The following is a 17,952-nucleotide window of genomic DNA, read 5'->3' on the forward strand; positions in this document are numbered from 1 at the left end:
AGCCCTTCTTTCGGATGTCAATGTTGCAAATGATGTGATGTGATTGATGTGTCCGAAAGAAAAAAATGAATAAACTAAAACTAAAACTAAACTAAACTAAGTCACATGTAAGATGTCGGTGTGGTATTGAATACATTGCGCGTGATGTTGATGAAATCTTGTGCGCAGAGAAAGCAAAAGCCAGATGTGCTTCCCACTAATATGTTGGCTTGTGGTAATTGTTTGATACCAAAATTAAATTTTCATGAAGGTTTCAAGAGTTAAACAAGACTTATTTGCTTTTGCAAGAGGACTCCGATTTTTACCACTTTGGTGAAATGTTTTCTTGTTATTTGTGTGAAAGGTTTTGCTTACCCAAATCTGCGTTCAATGTGGATTCTCTAATACTATACACGAAAATTAAAAAAAATTATGCAAATGGTTTTGTAAAAGTCATGAATAAAAAATAAAAAAAAGTATAAGAATCCTGTATGGACAGCTCTGGTTTGAATTCACTTTCAACTGTGCCTTGTAAGTGCAGAGTGTAATGTGTCCTACTTCCCAGAGGTTGGAATGCAGCAAAAGCATGACCTTCCCTTTCACACACATTGCAGGAAGTTGCCTCACTAAAACCTAAATGGAATAGAAGCCTAATAATGTAATTGCTAACAACAGTGTCTGTCCTGCTGTTTTACTATGCCAAAGTGACTGCTGTGAAAAAGCTCATTAAAACAACTAAGCTGTTGGTGACCCATCTATATCTATCCGTTCTCTGTACAGTTTATCCTCACGAGGTCTGTCTGTCTGTCCGTCCATGTACTCCGGTCTCCTCCCACATTCCAAAGACATGCGTGGCAGGTTAATTGGGCGCTCTGAATTGTCCCTAGGTGTGCTTGTGTGCGTAGATGGGTGTTCGTCTCTGTGTGCCCTGTGATTGGCTGACAACCAGTTTAGGGTGTACACCGCCTACTGCCCAAATCCAGCTGGGATAGGCTCCAGCACCCCCCGCGACCCTTGTGAAGAGCAAGCGGTTAAGAAAATGGATGGATGGATGGATGGATGGACAGTTAATCGCATTACTTCAATAACTAGTTCATGATTAATCTCACATTTAATATCTCAATTTATAATAAAATGTACAATTTTTTTTCAAACGAGTTCATGAACTTTCATTCATTGAACTCCTACCAGTGCAACAGTGATATCTGCATGGGTACATGCATGCACACACAATGGTTTTCAACTGAGTTGAGAGAGCGCACCTCAAATAAAAGCCTCACACGACTTAATGGTAGCCAATGTTCCCTCTAAGCTGCGCGACTGCGCAATTGCGCAGTACTCTCACCACCTCAGCGCACACCAAATGTCTTGCTGCGCATTAAAAAAAAAAAATTCTAACCTGCAGCTGTACGCCCACGGCAACCTCTGAAAATATATTTAAAAAACGATCGCACCAATAATTTGTACTTTATGAATGAATGACGTCGTTGTCGTCCTCTCTGCTCTGTACAGCTTAATGGCGCTATAAACGCTTACTCTCGGTCCAACCTCGCTTTCTGATCATGTCATCTTTCTCGCAACTGTTACTATAACAACCATGTTCTTGGCGCAAATCCATTGCCATGTGTGGTAAATCAGGTGCAAATTTGCTCCAAGCTGTCAGTTTTGTGGGCGTGTTTGCGCCGGTATATGATTAGAGCAATATCCTTAGTGAAAAGGTGGGTAACTGGGCGCGGACTGCGGGTGCAGTTGTGGTACAATATTTCGTGCTATTACCAGACACAGCGCATTCTTAGTGAATATACCCCTAAATGTATTTTAAGAGTATAAAGGGTCCTTGTTTGGCTTGGCGGTGCCGGCATGTCACTAACCGGAAGTAGTTGCAGGAGCTATTCACTGCTCAAAATACATCCACATGCACAAACAGCAGGACTGTTTTATTTCTGCATTATATATGCAATATTGGAAACAGTCAAATCCGGTGACTAATTTTAGGGTGGAAAAAGTATGGAATCTTACACTGGGTTACTGTCCGCAGCCTGGGGCAGAACACAATTTCTGAGAACAACCCCTCTCAGAGATTTATTTTTCCCTCAGCCCTACAGGGAGGGTAGCAGGCAGAAAATCGGGGGAGTAGAATATTCATAAGTACAAAAACAGCAACGGCTATTTTGGGCGGGCATAATATTCGTGGGTGAATGCTATTCTCAAGAAATGACGTAAACACTGAAAGACCCTCTTGCCCACTACGTCGTCAAGCATTTTATCTCAATGTAATTCACCTCTGTAGAACATGGAAGCAGATGGAGGGCTTGGGCCGACTTCATCGATTGGCTTTCCTTAGCAGTGACAGCCCCCAGATGGGCTGCGGAGCATTCGAGTCAGAAAGTCAGGCTGCCATTACCAGTCTGTTCTCTCTGGTTACAGCTCGGCGCACATTCCATGGACTAAAATCGATTACAGTGATAGATGTGTGTGCGTCTGCATGAACGTGATCACTCTATTGCTTCAACTTATCAAATGTAGTCAGTATGAAAATCACGATGATAGTCAGGCCTCTATTTTCATTTTACTTTTTTTTGGTCATATGTAATCTTCAAATGATGGGAAATAGTTGGTCAGTATGAATAAAAAATGTATGAAAGTTAAGATCACAGCATGGATCCATGCTTTTTGCAATTTACTGTGTAAAGCGTTTGGCTAATGAACCACATTAGCATATTAATGAGACCAAGATATTCAAAAAGAACCTTATTATTTTGTAGACTAAAGAGAAAATTATAGTGCTCATTGCAAGCCAGCTTTCATCCTTCTGTTCTCTCTATCTCTATCTCTCCCTCTTCTCTCTCTCTCTCTTTTTTCTTCTTTGAATGATTTCCATCTCTGTTTCTCGACTTCAGTCATTATGCGATGATGATATGTGAGGGTTTAAGCTCAGTGACACCAATATTATGTTTTGTTTCACAACAGCTAATTTCTACATTTAAGATTACGTTTACTTTTATAAGTACACTTTTGTCATGCCTTTTACATTGAAGTAGTCTGGATGTTATGCAAATTCAGTCCCTGCTGTGTTGTTACGCCATTTCAAGTCATTGGCATTTCTCTACAAAGAACAAATAAATATTTCAGAGAGAAAAGGAAGTAGTAGATGAACATCGTCATAGTTTGCAAGTACGGTATTTTGACTCACTGACACCCTTTAATGATTGAGAGGTTTCCATGGTGATGGAAAAAAGCACTTCTTCTTGTTGCTCATGAAATTGCCTCATCTGATCATCATACTAGCTGTCACAAATTACAGGCTCCAATCGATCCAACAAGAGTCCGAATAATGTGACGCGAAGTGTGAGAGGGTTGCTGGCACGGCAAATGTAAATTGAGGAGAAAAACACAGACATGTGGAATAAATCTTCATATCATGGCGAGATTTTACGCCACTAGAGAGAGAAAGCCAAACTGATTTCAATGTGACAAAATTGATTTGGCAATTTTCTCCGGATTACCCTCCAGCCGCCAGCATTACAATGTCTCCGCTTCTCACCCTCCACGAGAGAGACGTATGCAAGCAGCAGCAAGTCGACTTGCATGCAGGGATTCACACAACTGAGAAGCAACGGTTTATCCTTTTCACGTCGTCGTGTAAATGTGTTTCTTTATAACACATATATTGCACACATATGTCGTGCATTCTGCCCACATAGACTGTATCTTTATACAAACAAATGCACAGAAAAGGATTTGTGTAAATCTCTCCAAACTTGGAGGAGAAGTGTTTTGAACTTTTGCCTTCTGCATTTCCATCTGGCTCAGCTGTGTAAATGAACTACTGAGGGGATATACAGTGTGGATTGCTGATGACAAACAACCTTTGAGAATAAAAAGCTAACACACAAATATGTTTTAAGATAGCAGGAATGAGCGGATATAACTGGAGATAGAAAATAGTTCAGGGCAGACATTTGTTTCTGTTTCCTAGCACTTTTATACAAGAGCAGCATTGTACGGCAATCATTACAAGGAATGCTTTAAAGCTACAGCTCACAATTTTTTGAATAGATTTAATGCAAAGTAATACCCAGTTTTGCCGCAATTGCATTAAAAAAGTAACCTAACTTCATTTTAATTAGTCTTTTCAGATTTTCACTTGATGTACATTTGCTACTTGTTTATAATGCAAAAATACACGTTTTATAATAATTTCCTAAATAAAGGCAGTTTTTTTTTTACTCAAAATATTTACCTTCAGTTATTAATGTTGTAAATCTTTAGAACAGGGTTGTCAAACTCATATTAGCTCAGGGGCCGCATGGAGGAAAATATACTACTAATATACTAAAATAATGGAATATAACTTAAAAACTATTGCTCATTTGCTCCCAAAAATGTATAAATACGTTCTATTTTAAATGTTTTACGTGGCCCAAAGACATATTTATACGTTTTTTTGTTTTACGTTAGAGCATACAGAAGGCTTTGATGCAGCCTCTCAACTGCAAAGAACGGTTGTGTAATGTTTTGGTTTTGTGGGGGTGGGATTTTGTTTTCTTTTGGTGTTTTTGGTTGTTTGTCATGTGTTCCTTGTCTCTTCCCTTGTCCCATTATGTCTAACCACGTCCACCTGAGTGTGTCTTCCCTTCCCACTGTGTTGACCAATCAGCTCCCCAAGCCTCTTGTATCTTGCCCAGGTGTCTGTTGTTTTCTCGTTGCCATGTGTATTTAGTTACCCTGCTTTCTTTCAGTTCTTGTTGAGTCATTGTTCCTGTTGCTGTTGTTGTCCAGTCATCCCAAGTTTTCCATGCCATGCCTTGTTGCCCTCGTGTTTTCCTCATTAGTTTGTTTTTGACCTTGTTAATTTGTATTTTCTATAGTTCCCGGATTACATTTTTTGTTAATTAAATCCATTTTTTACTTGCATCCCTGCCTTGCCCTGTTTTTGTTGCCCCCTGCATTTGGGTCCTGCCTCCCCACCCCCCCATCGTGACAAGTTGAAGAAATGGTAGTTATTACACAAACGGCCAGCAGGTGGCAGCAGAGCAAAGGAGATAAATCAGGGGCATGTTGAAGAAAAGCTCGATTGCTCAGAATTCTAAATAGATTTGTGAGTAATTAAAACTTAGCTATGTTTTAATGCTATTTTCTGCTGAACGGAAACAGATAGAAATTTACATTTTTGTTCCTGATAAAAGAAAAGACTTTCATCTTTCTTTTGGCAGCTTCCATGTTTTTATAGCAATAGAAGACAATATTCTGTGGGCCTTGCAAAATCAGTCAAAATCCAGTAAAACTGCCAGGAGTGAAGAGGACTGATTCTGTGAAAATGGCTGGGAGTGAATTCAGATTTTCTCTATTTGTGGGCCATCCCTAAATTATGGAGCTCGACTGTAAGCATATTGTGCCTAGATGAGTTCCGGAAGTGTTAAATCTAGTTGTTTTGGATATATATTGTTCCTAGAATGCGTTGTGTGGCACAGTTAATGACGTTAGGGCATTAATCCTTGTCATATGTATTTGTGTTATCAGTAATTTGTGTTCTATTCAACACATCTATGTCGGTCTATAATTAAAAAAAAATATTTTTTTTTTAAACAAACCGTAACTTTAAGTTGTGTGTAAAACAATGACATCCATGACGATTCTGCGTACAAGTTGCATTACTCATTTGAGGACTGCTTGTGAAATTACAAATTTATATGTTTTTATTATGGTCGGCCGATTAATAGTTCCATAATAGTTTTGTTTTTTGTTTCTTTTTTTACATTACAAAATCATTTCGCGGGCTAGATTAAACCCCTTTGCGGGCCTGATCCGGCCCACGGGCCGTATGTTTGACACCCCTGCTTTAGAATGTATAACGAGTGAATTTGGGGACGTCCTGAAGTCACACAATCTAGTGTGACTTTGAATTAAAACTGCTTTGTGATCCATTTGTTTCTTCTTTTTTTTTGATGGAGTTACTGAAACTACATTGACAACACTCGCCAGCATAGAGTGTTTGAAAACACAAATCTCTAGCCTTCCTTCATTGCTGTATTGGATACACACGTGAGTCGTCAGTGCAGTGAAAATTGTAATTTACTCCCACAGAAGGAATGGGAATTTGAATACTCTCACAATGCATTTCACGATGTTTAATAATATAATTCTCCTTTCCTAAGTGTTCTATAATAGAAAGCTTTTGTTGTTGTTGTTGTTGTTTTTTTTTTTTTTTTTTTTTTTTTTTTAATGAGTACTATAGTGATAGGAATCAGGTGTTAATTTCCCATTACAATACATGTAGATGTGATGAGCTGTTTGGGCACCATTGGTGTTTTTGTGAATGTTACAGTTACTTCATAATAGAGCATTTACTACATACCAGTTCTCTGTCCTAATCAATTATGCTTTCATTAAACTGCATCCTGTAGCCGGGCTGAAACGGCTTATTGGTGCAGTCAGCATAGCCGCAACAGTTCCGGATGGAAGGTTTTCAAGCAGGCTTGTTGGACACCACCAAAGAGGGCGAGTGAATGTCTATCACTTCAATTAAACAGGGCGCTAAGTGTCTGACAACAGCTAATATTCCTTCTCCACTAGCGGACCAAATCGATGTTCACGCATTTGTCACTGTACTAAAAAAGCAATCATCGCACTGTCACAGTCTGGTTAGTGGAGGAAATGGTATGAAACTCATCTTGCATCGATATGCTTTTTTTTTTTTTTTTTTTTTTAAATTAAGCTAAAAATGTATAGTAGCAAGACCTCCCCCCCAAAATAACCATGCATACTGTATTTTCCTCTCACTACGTTCAAGATAAACGTCTCGGAAAGGGCCATAGACAAGTGTAAGCTTAAAAAGATCAAGAGCACATGCTTGCCAAATAAACCCACCTCTCTGTCAAGTAGCGTAGGGGAGATGACAGTGACAATGTCGCCTCTCTCTGCGTCGATGTAGAACATATTCGGGGACGGTTTGTCTGGTGACTGTCGGATGATGTTGTAGCGCAAAGCGGCGTTATCTGTAGCGGGGTCGTCTGCATCAAATGCCGTCATTGTCATGACTGTGGTTCCTGGAGAAGGCATTGACAAGAACTTGTTCAACCAGTATTTAACAGATTACATCAGAAGGGATGTGATCATATTTGACAGTGATGATAAAAGAAAAGCATGCATTTGAGAAAAATGTGTTCAAATGTGTTGATTTACATATTTATAATGTTTTTCAGGGGAAACACAAGGTAGAAAAAGTATCTAGCATTAAAATGAAATTACAAAATCAATACAAACCAATTCACATACAAATTGAGCCTTGTCTTTGTCATCTTATCTTTGTACAGAAATACATTTTTAACAGCGTTCGATTGTGCAGATTTACCTAATGTTGTGGCCACAAGTGTGTACATTCAAATGAAACTTTTTCATTTGCTCTACCCACCATGTGACAGGGTATGCTTAATCTGGTAATGACATCCAAATGAAAATCCTCTCTGAAATTGCTGAGCTGAAGTAAGAGTTCATTTTTTATTTTTTTTTAGGCTTTTTGATACCTGGGCTCTATTTTCCCATGCACTCGGCAAAAAAAACAGGCGCATCGTCATTTTCGTGCCGGGGGAATGCAAGTTTAGTCTACCGTGATTGGGACCACGTTGCGTCTTTCTGGGCGTTTCTGGCGGACACAGCTGCACTTCTGGTGCATCTGGCAATTTGTAAAACCAGGTCTAACTTGTGGCACATGGTGTAATGCAATTTTTGGTGCATTTGCAGATAGATTCGATGCTCCGTGGACGTGCGATTATGTCATCATGTTTCATTGTATTTTCATTCATAAATACAACAACAGTGTGGAAATCAATTTATTGAAGAAATTATCATCTTAAAATATTTTAGGGACGGTCTTCAATTGTCGAGGTCACGTGCTCTTACAGTTTAACTGTATACATGAAACATACTTTGCACATGCAAATTTCATGCACAAAACACTATTGAGTCAATTTCTGCTTTCACAATGTCAAGGACTGTGTATGCTTTGACCACTCTGATTTGAATAGGAATAGGGGAAACCACTTCGACTGGCCAGGAGTTGGCTGTGTTCCATCCCACAACAGTGCACAGTGGAGCAAAACGCTAATCAAGCAAAATACCAAAAGAAAGAAAATGCCACCCATGTGCATAGTTAGACTGCACTTTGCGCTAGACTTGTGCTGAGCACAAAAATACCCCCCACCCCCAACCCCAATCTGTTGCTTGACTGCAATGATACAAATTGTGAGACGTGAGCATTCATATGTGCACACTGATACAGACCATGTCAGGTCACGTCCCTTTTGAGCAGTGTTTTCATTTCCCAAATGCTGCAAAAGATTCTAAATTGCATCTCGCTCCAGTGCTTCATGTTCTTGCTGTCATAAGCTCAGAGTCAGACAAACATTTGCTCAATGCTGTCTGTTTCTTCTTGGAGGAGAATATGACAGGACTGTGATAGAAGGGTATATGGTTAGGACACAGATGGATACGTACAGCAAAGTGGATGTCTGCCACTGTAAAATGTGGGACAGCTGATTTGGGATGCGGCTAGAATGATAATCATAACTTGTTTTCATGAAAATGTGGACTTTCATCCTCCAGTCAGTACTGAAGTGTAATAGGCCTTTTTTTTGTATTTTATAGACATTAAATAAATGAATGAATGATGTCATAATCCTCTCTGCTCACTACAACTTAATGGCGATTAATACTAAAAATAAAATCTCCGATTTTTTTCACAAAAAAATCGATTTACGATTTTTTTCTCGATTTATTTTATTTATTTATTTATTTTAAGAAAACGAGTAAAAATTACATAACTCAAAGTAGTCTTTGCTTTTATTTTATCAAACAACAAATAAAAACTTTCCAAATTAAAGTGCAAAATGTCTGCCTTAAATAAAATACAAATCAAACACATTGAATTACATTTATAAAGTGAAAACTTCGAACTTTTTTTTTAGTAATTAAATTACAGAAAACTCAAAACAACTTTTGCTTCTATTGTAACATAAGTAACCATTTCCTTTTCAAATTTAAAGTACAAAATGTCTGCATGAAATAAAATACTTGTGGAAACAAATGTAACATAACATATTGCATTACATTGCAGTGCAAACTTGAAACTTTTTGTTTTAGTAATTAAATGATAGTAAAATCGAAACTTTTGCTTCTAATTAATCTAACACTTAACATAACTAAATATTTCCTTTTCAAAATTAAAGTGCAAAATTTCTGCCATAAATAAAATACTTTTTGAAAGTAATAAATAAAATATTTATATTTATTTATTATTTATAAATTTAATAAAATATTTCATTCATCATGACTGTGGCTTAATTGATCATATGGATGTACAAAATGTATAATTCTGAGGATAACAATTGAAATGCTTTAAACAATTCACTAATTCAATATTTATTTAGGAAAAAAAAGTGGGTTTGGGGAAACTCAAGTTAATTAAAGTTTAAATCATGCACAACAATTAATTCAAATTAATTCAAAAAATCTATATATCGCCCAGGCCTAGATAATGTTATTAGCTTCTGCAAATCTGGAGGTAGGACACCAGCCACAATACCATTTCTGTTGTTGCGTTTGTCACTCAGAGGGCCAAATACTGAAGAAATGAATGTACTGCATCCGCTGAGCGCTTCATTTGTATGTGCAGTTTGCGCCCTCTTAACGTCTATTTTCCAAGGATATTGCTCTCATCATATATCGGTGCAAACACGCCCACAAAGTTTGACAGTTGAGCGCAGTTTGCACCTGATTTGCCACACATCACATGACAATGCTGGATTTGTGGCAAGAATACCATGGCAGAATAATAGCACTTGGGAGAAAGATGAAATGGTCAGAAAGTGAGCTTGGACCGAGGAGGTGCAAAAGCAGGACTGACAAAAAACAGATTATGGACATAAGGGTTTTCCTCATGAACAAGTGCTTTGACAGCAAATCTACATGTTTTAATCCAGGATGTGGCTTGAGCTCATTCAAGACAAGAGTGAGGAACACATTCCAACAAGAAAGCATAATGTTGCTCTTGATATTCTTTTTTTTTTTTTTTTTTTTTTCCTCAGGAAGTCACATGGCAGCAACAAGTCAAAAGACTAGAAAAATGTGCACATACAATAAATTGACAGTCGAAAGTGAAGCCAATTAGCAATTTAGCATTTGCAAATTTACATATTTTTAACTTGGAGCTGATCGTTGGTAGTTCTTAGTTATATATTTTTTGTGCTCTGGCCAAAGTAATTAAAGTCCTCTTTTGTTGGTGGTCCTTTAAGGCAGTCTTTCTTAACCCCGGTCCTCAAATATTTTCCATGTCTCCCACAGCCAACACAGCTGAGGATCGTTATCAGGCTTCATGCAGATGATTATGATGACATTTGAAACACCTGTGGGAGGCATGGAAAACAGGCTGGTCAGAGGTATTCGAGGACTCCGGTTGAGAACCACTGCATTAAGGCACCTAGTGCAAATGTTTGTTTCTTTACTGACGGCAGCTACGAAAAATAGGCGGCATGGTCTACTTTGCTGTTACAATTTGCCTGTATTCCCTGTATGTAAATTTAAAAAGGTGAATTTAAGGACTTAATCTCTTTCTTTTAAGTCTTTGTTTTTGTCACTTATCTAGTGCCATCTATATATAATTAAAAACACCTTTTGGGGGAGTGTCAATTGTTTACAGTATTATTATAGTATTACATTACTTAAATAATTTTACTCTCTTAAGTGTACTGTTTAAAGGAGAAGCATTGTATTCTGAAAGTGCCCTAGTCCACAATCATTGTTTGTTTTGATGCACATGCCCTCAGTTTTAGAATATATCAGAAGTGCTAAAGGTATTTGTGCTGAGGGTGTTGTGTTTTTTGTTTTTCTCCTAGTCTCCGATGGAGTAGTGGGGCGTGTCTTCCTGCGCCGCACCTGTTTCCCATTCTCAATCAACCCTTCATAAGGACTGGAACTGCTAACAACTCCTTGTCGGAGTATTGACCTTGCTACGCCTTCGTCCAGTGCTTTAGTCTGACCTCGTGATACTTAGTTCAATTTCTAGCCTCGTCTCTTGTCTCTGATTTGTTTCGTGAGTCCCTTTTTCGATTTATAGTTTTGTGTTATTTTTTCTTCAGCCTTTGGCTTGAGTGTTTGATATCCACGCGTTGAGCCTTTTCTGCGCCGTAGTTTTGAGTTTCCTCATCTTTCGCTTCAGTGTTTGATATTCACGTGTTTTTCTACGTCACCTTTAGTTATCCGCTTTTTATAGCGCGTTTTGTATTTTGGTTTTGATTATCCGCATTGTACAATTTTATAGCCCTCAGGTGTCTTTTTGTGACGACCTTCCCTTGCAGCTTTTGCAAGTGTTTTTTGTTAACTGTTTTTCTCCTGGCTTCGTCCAGCCATTTATGTTGTAGAATGACTGTAATAAATTTGAAAACTGCCTCTCTGTGTTTCTGCGTGTGTGGGATCTATTATCCGGTTTCACCGGAAACCGTAACAGTATTGTCTTCAAAAATGTAAATTGTGAAACTTATATTCAAAAGTTTACATTTTTAGGCTGCAAGCATTGTCACATTAACAATCAGAAGCACTGTTCCATTACAAATATGAACTTTAAAAGGGGCTCAACCTTTACTAAATGTTGGAAAATATGCAAAGTACGGATAAGAGCAAAGTGCCTTAGTCCAGCCGAAGGTAAAGGAGGGCAGGCCAGGAAAGGTTTTATCCCTTTTTCATTTGCACTTCAAGGTGAACTATTAATGTTTAAGTAAACCAATAATCCTTCCACTGCGGACTAATTACAGAGTGCCATCTCCTTCATTACCTAAATTCTGTTCCACTTCACAGCCGGAAAGTCACACTGTTACCGATGACACAGTGATCTTGCACACACACACACACACACACACACATTAACACAGACACGCTAACTGGCAGCAAATTGCAGAATTAAAATGATCAAGTAATGTCACAACACTGATCTTGATAAGTGTTGCTATATATAACAGCAGAATGGATATGAACCTCTTAATTTCTTAAGTCTTACAAGAAATTGTAACCTGGAACACCTGCACAATGGAATTATGCAATGATCAAAATTGTTTTGAGACTAACATTTACACTTACCCTGTTTGGGTTAAAAAAATAAAAATAAAAAATAAAAACCTTCACTAAGCTATTTGAAATCAATCAAAGAACAAATTAAGCAAGTTCTTGAAGGTTGATTAGCTATTTCACTCCTGGTGCATAAGCTAAGTTTTGTGTCACGAAGATCAACTGTGTGATTATGGATAGACAAAAACAAAACAAACATTACCAGAAAGATACACAACATCCAATCAATTTCCCCAATAATACTGTCAGCCAGGATAAGACACATTTGCTGGATGTTGCTATTCTACAGTATGCTGGTATGTGTCAAATGATACCATTCTTCATTCAATTCCGTCTGTGCTATTCAAATTTTGTCTTACTGACAGGTCACTTACAAAGCTGCTCCGAACAAATAATTTGATTGAGTAACTCGTGCCACCTGTGAGGGATTACAATGCACACGGCTGCTTTATTGTTTTCCTGCCAGCAAATATTTACTGCCAATATGACCAGAAAAGATATAAATCCCACTAAAGATGCCCTGGTCAATCTGGTAAATGACTGTAAAAACAATCTTAAATGTTTGGTCATTGTTGATCTGTTTAAAAAAAAATTTAAATAAATCTGGGTCTGGACACAAGTCCACCCATTAAGGACCATCCATCCATCCATCCATTTTCTTGACCGCTTATTTCTCACAAGGGTCGGCGGGGTGCTGTAGCCTATCTCAGCTGGCTTTGGGCAGTAGGCGGGGTACACCCTGGACTGAATGCCAGCCAATCGCAGGGCACACAGAGACGAACAACCATCCATACGCACAAGCACACCTAGGGACAATTCAGAGCGCCCAATTAACCTGCCATGCATGTGTTTGGAATGTGGGAGGAGACTGGAGTACCCGGAGAAGACCCCCGCGTATGGAAGCCCAAAAGTGTCAAAATTCAATAAATAAAAAGGCCTTTTTGAAATAACTATCCTTTTGATAAATAACAGACGTAATGTAATATGGCCATTAAATTGTAAAATGAGGCTTTAGTATTATTATGAGCGGCACGGTGTTCGAGTGGTTAGCACGTCCGCCTCCCAGTTCTGAGGACTTGGGTTCGAGTCCAGGCTTCGGCCTCCCTGGGTGGAGTTTGCATGTTCTCCCCGTGCCTGCATGGGTCTTCTTCCGGGTACTCCGGTCTCCTCCCACATTCCAAAGACATGCATGGCAGGTTAATTGGGCGCTCTGAATCAAGAAAATGGATGGATGGATGACTTGGAGTGTTCTAAAAAGTCATCTTTGCGTTATTACTATGACAGCCAGCATGATGCAATAAATAAATAAATAAATAAATAAATAAATAAATAATGTGCATATGAAAACATGATCATTGACCAGATGAAAAGACACATGGCACTGCACAGTTTTGTAGCCTCCAGCTAATTCCTGCCTCTTGCAAATGCCGAGGGAACTCAACAGAGGCTGTCAGATGTGTGGCTGTCACCAGAGACAAGGTTGATGAATGTAAAAAAAAAAAACCAAAAAAAATGAGATGTAGCAAAAGATGTGAACATACTGAACAAAATACAATACAGTTAAAAATGATGTGAGAATGTGTTTGAATCGGATGTCTTTTGTGCGCGTGCATAAGTGCATCCAAAAGAGCGCCAGTGTGTGGGATTGCGAACATGATTTCAAATTCTGCATGGAGGACAAAGTCTATTGTGAGAGCTGAAATGGAATTTCTATAATCAGACTCAAGTGATGGAGAAAAACTGAACAGCTGACCTCGGGTGAGACATCAAAAGGAGGCCATCACATGGCAAAATGCTGAGATTCACCTTCAGGTTGGAACATGTGCTTGCACTGTCACACAGCGCAGAGCAGCACTTGAACTTAAAAGACCTAATGTTCATAACAGTTTTCCAGACTCATATATGGTCAGAAGATGGGATTTTTGCCTCTACGTGGGTTGTGCATGTAAGTGTATTTATACATACTGTTCTTCCCATTATATTTTGACTTCAAGGCGTCAAGACTTGGGAAAAACATAAGATAACTTTTAAATTCAATAAAGCTAAACTTATTTGTTTAATTATCAGCAATTATTGTGACCAATTTGACGTCAAACAGATTAAACAGTTAATAAAGAAATCCACCGATAATTACCCGCAATTATAGACCAATTTGATATCATACAGTAAACCAGATAATAAAGAAATCCGCCAATGATAATAATAGACATGCCAAATCGGCCCATCTGTTGTATTTGTGGCTCAAGTTGTGCCCAAATCCTCAACCCCTCCCATCTCCTATGGTAGTGTTGCATATTTGTGATGTCATAATGTGCGCTACCTCATATTGAGAGTCGCCAGTATGAGCTATCTTGTCTCCACAAAATGTTCCCCTCACAGTTTTTTGTTGCATTTTTTAAATATGACAACATGGCAAACTCAAAATAAGTTACTGGTTGATATCAATAAAATTCATCTTCATGGCATTTTACACAATGTTTCAATGTATTTGTACATGTTAGACTTATAGTAGGACTCAAAGGTATTTTTGTATTCACGTTAATTTTGCAAACAACTATCGGTTTACTTATCGGTTATCGACATCGGCACGTTTTAATTATTCATATCGGTTGAAAAGAGCATTATCGCGCATCCAAGTACACATATATATATATATATATATATATATATATATATATATATATATATATATATATATATATATATATATATATATAATGTTAAAAAATATATATATATTTTCAGACACTTAAAATTTATAGCCAGGTCCATAAATATTGGACGTGAACACAATTATCCTTTTGGCTCTCAACACCAGCAAAATGGAATTAATATGAAATGAACAAGATGTGCTTCATCTGCTTTCATATCCAGCATGTTATTCCCATTCCAGTTATCCAATTATTCTGTCTCCAAGTTGCACATCACAAGTATTGATGTCGAGCAAATAGAGAGATACTGCTGCTGGTACTGCATGATGGTTGGAGTCGTTTCCAGCAGCGAGGGAATGTACAGTACAGTACTTAAGTGAATCCTGCATTTTAATCGACGTCTCTATGCTGTTTGTCTGCATATTGCTACACATTGTACTTTGGACTCTGTGTTTATGTGTTGGATCAGTTTGTCTCAGCCTGCTATAATATGTCATTTCAAATGCATAATTCCAGAGATGTTATTTTATTAGTACTAAATTACTTTAAGACTTTAAATTAAAATGTCTATGTTGCAGTTCGCCTTTAGGTTTCAAAATTTTTTGCTCGTGAATGTCTGTTGTTGCATATCTACTATAGGTCTTTTGTGATGTTTGTGTTTACAACCATGAGTTTTTCTCTGTACTATATATAAAAAAGTAGTGCTCATTAAATGTTATACTTTTTTTGTTTTTTTTGTTTTTTTGGTAGTGACTTGCCCTTAAGCTCTGTCATTCTCACATGGCTGCATAAAAATATCAGGATAAATGCTAAGTGTCTTTAAAGTGGGAAAAAAAAAACATTGGCTGTGTTCTAATGTCCACCCATAGCCCTGCACTATATAGTGGCCTAATATGCAGTGCCCTCATTCTGTTTGGCAACAGACACTTGCACCAACACAACTCATCAATAAAATGAAGGAAGACACAATACACTTGATGACGAAAAGTTGACAAATACTAGAATGGAAAATCTCTACCCAAACACAAAAAAATTACAAATATTTGATTATACGGAACATAAGACATCTGATCCAGAAAATGGCATTGACCCAGATAAATTTTTATGTAGTAACAACTATGACCTTGCCTGCGAGTACCACACTAATGAGCAATTCAATGTAAATGTAAGTAAGGATTTTCGTGCATTCTCATACATTTTAATAGTAGAAGTCTATATAAAAACTTTACAGAAATTAAAAAATGCTTGAGTAAAATAAATAAATTCCAAATTATAGCCATATCAGAGACATGGCTTGATAATGAGAAAATAAGCGATATAGAAATGGAAGGATATGAATTGTTTACAATGAATAGGGAAAACAGAAGGGGAGGAGGAGTTGCAATATATGTTGATAAGGTTTTCAAATGTAGTAAAATTGAACATCTAACTACTACTGTGGATAATGTAATGGAATGTGTAACTATTGAAGTTCATATAAAAAATATGTCAAACGTAATTATAAGTTGTATATATAGGACACCAGGATCATGTCTTGATACATTTAACGATAAGTTAACAGATATCCTTAGTTATACAAATGATAAAAAATTGCGAATATTGTGTGGTGATTTTAACATTGATTTATTAAATCCTAATGGACATCAGAAAACAACTGATTTTATAAATATGATGTATAGTAATAGTTTATTTCCTGTTATTATAAAACCTAGTAGAATAACAATCGATACAGCTACACTAATTGATAATATATTCACAAATAAAATTGACCTTAAAATAGAAAGTGGACTCCTTATTAATGATATAAGTGATCACCTCCCGATTTTTGCAATTTTTTATGATTATTTTGATAAAAAAATGAAGCCGATTACTTACACATTTGAAACTAGAGCAAGAACAACACGCTCCATGGCTGCCTTTAAGTTGGATTTAGAGAAACACAACTGGTCTGAGGTTTATTCAAATAACGATCCTGATATTGCATATAGTGAATTTCAGTCAACCATTATTTCTCTATATAATAAACATTGTCCATTAATTAAGATTACAAGAAAGTATAAAGGTCCAAATAAGACATGGATGACAAAGGGGATACAGAATGCATGTAAAAAGAAAAATAATTTATATAAAAGATTTATTAAATTGAGAACTGTGGAAGCTGAAACAAAGTACAAGATCTATAAAAATAAATTAGCAAATATTATTCGAATAAGAAAGAAAGATTATTACTATGAATTATTAGAACAGAATAAAAGCAATACACAAGAAATATGGAAAACACTAAATCATGTAATTAAAAAAAGTTCTAAAAAAACAAATTTTCCACAATATTTTATAAAAGATAACGATATGGTAATTGATGAAATTTCTGACATAGCTAATAATTTTAATGAATATTTAGTTAACGTGGGCAGCAACTTGGCAAACAAAATCCCAGAGCCAAGAAATAAACGTGAAATAGATAAGAACATTGTAAATAATTCATCCACAATGTTTCTTAATGATGTGAATGATATAGAAGTATTAAATGTTGTGAAAACATTAAAAAATAAAAAGTCTACTGACTGTCTTAACATTGATATGACATTAGTAAAAAGTATTATAGAATATATTGTACAACCTTTTACATATATTTGTAATTTATCATTTAAAACTGAAGATAGCCAAAGTCATTCCTGTTCATAAAAGTGGAGAAAGACACACGTTTAATAACTACAGACCAATATCATTGTTGCCACAGTTCTCAAAAATTCTAGAAAAATTATTTTCATATAGATTGGATAATTTTATTGAGAAACATAAGCTCTTAAGTGAAACCCAATATGGGTTTAGAGAAAAACGGACCACCTCAATGGCAGTCATGGAGCTTGTAGAAGCAATATCTACCGAAATAGATAATAAAAAATTTACTGTTGGGATTTTTATGGATTTAAAAAAAGCTTTTGATACTATAGATCATTCTATATTAATGAATAAATTAAAGAAATATGGAATAAGAGGTTTAGCTTATAAGTGGATGAAAAGTTATTTGGAAAATAGATATCAGTATGTGCAGTTTAATAATGTACAATCAGAACACATGAAGATCACTCATGGAGTTCCCCAAGGGTCTGTGCTCGGCCCTAAATTATTTATACTGTATATAAACGATATTTGCTGTGTCTCAAAAACATTGAAAAGTGTTTTATTTGCTGATGATACAACT

General features: G+C 36.7%; 1 protein-coding gene across 1 annotated transcript in view; it reads right to left on the reverse strand.

The window, feature by feature from the left end:
- The window catches only part of cdh13 (cadherin 13, H-cadherin (heart)), a 511,818-nt gene that overhangs the window by 178,206 nt on the left and 315,660 nt on the right, over window positions 1-17,952 (reverse strand). The window contains exon 8 of the mRNA XM_077515574.1: window positions 6,850-7,028. Coding sequence (XP_077371700.1) covers window positions 6,850-7,028 — 179 coding nt within the window. The remainder of the gene's footprint in view (window positions 1-6,849; window positions 7,029-17,952) is intronic.

The sequence above is a fragment of the Festucalex cinctus genome, chromosome 3, assembly GCF_051991245.1.
Source record: "Festucalex cinctus isolate MCC-2025b chromosome 3, RoL_Fcin_1.0, whole genome shotgun sequence".
NCBI lineage: Eukaryota > Metazoa > Chordata > Actinopteri > Syngnathiformes > Syngnathidae > Festucalex > Festucalex cinctus.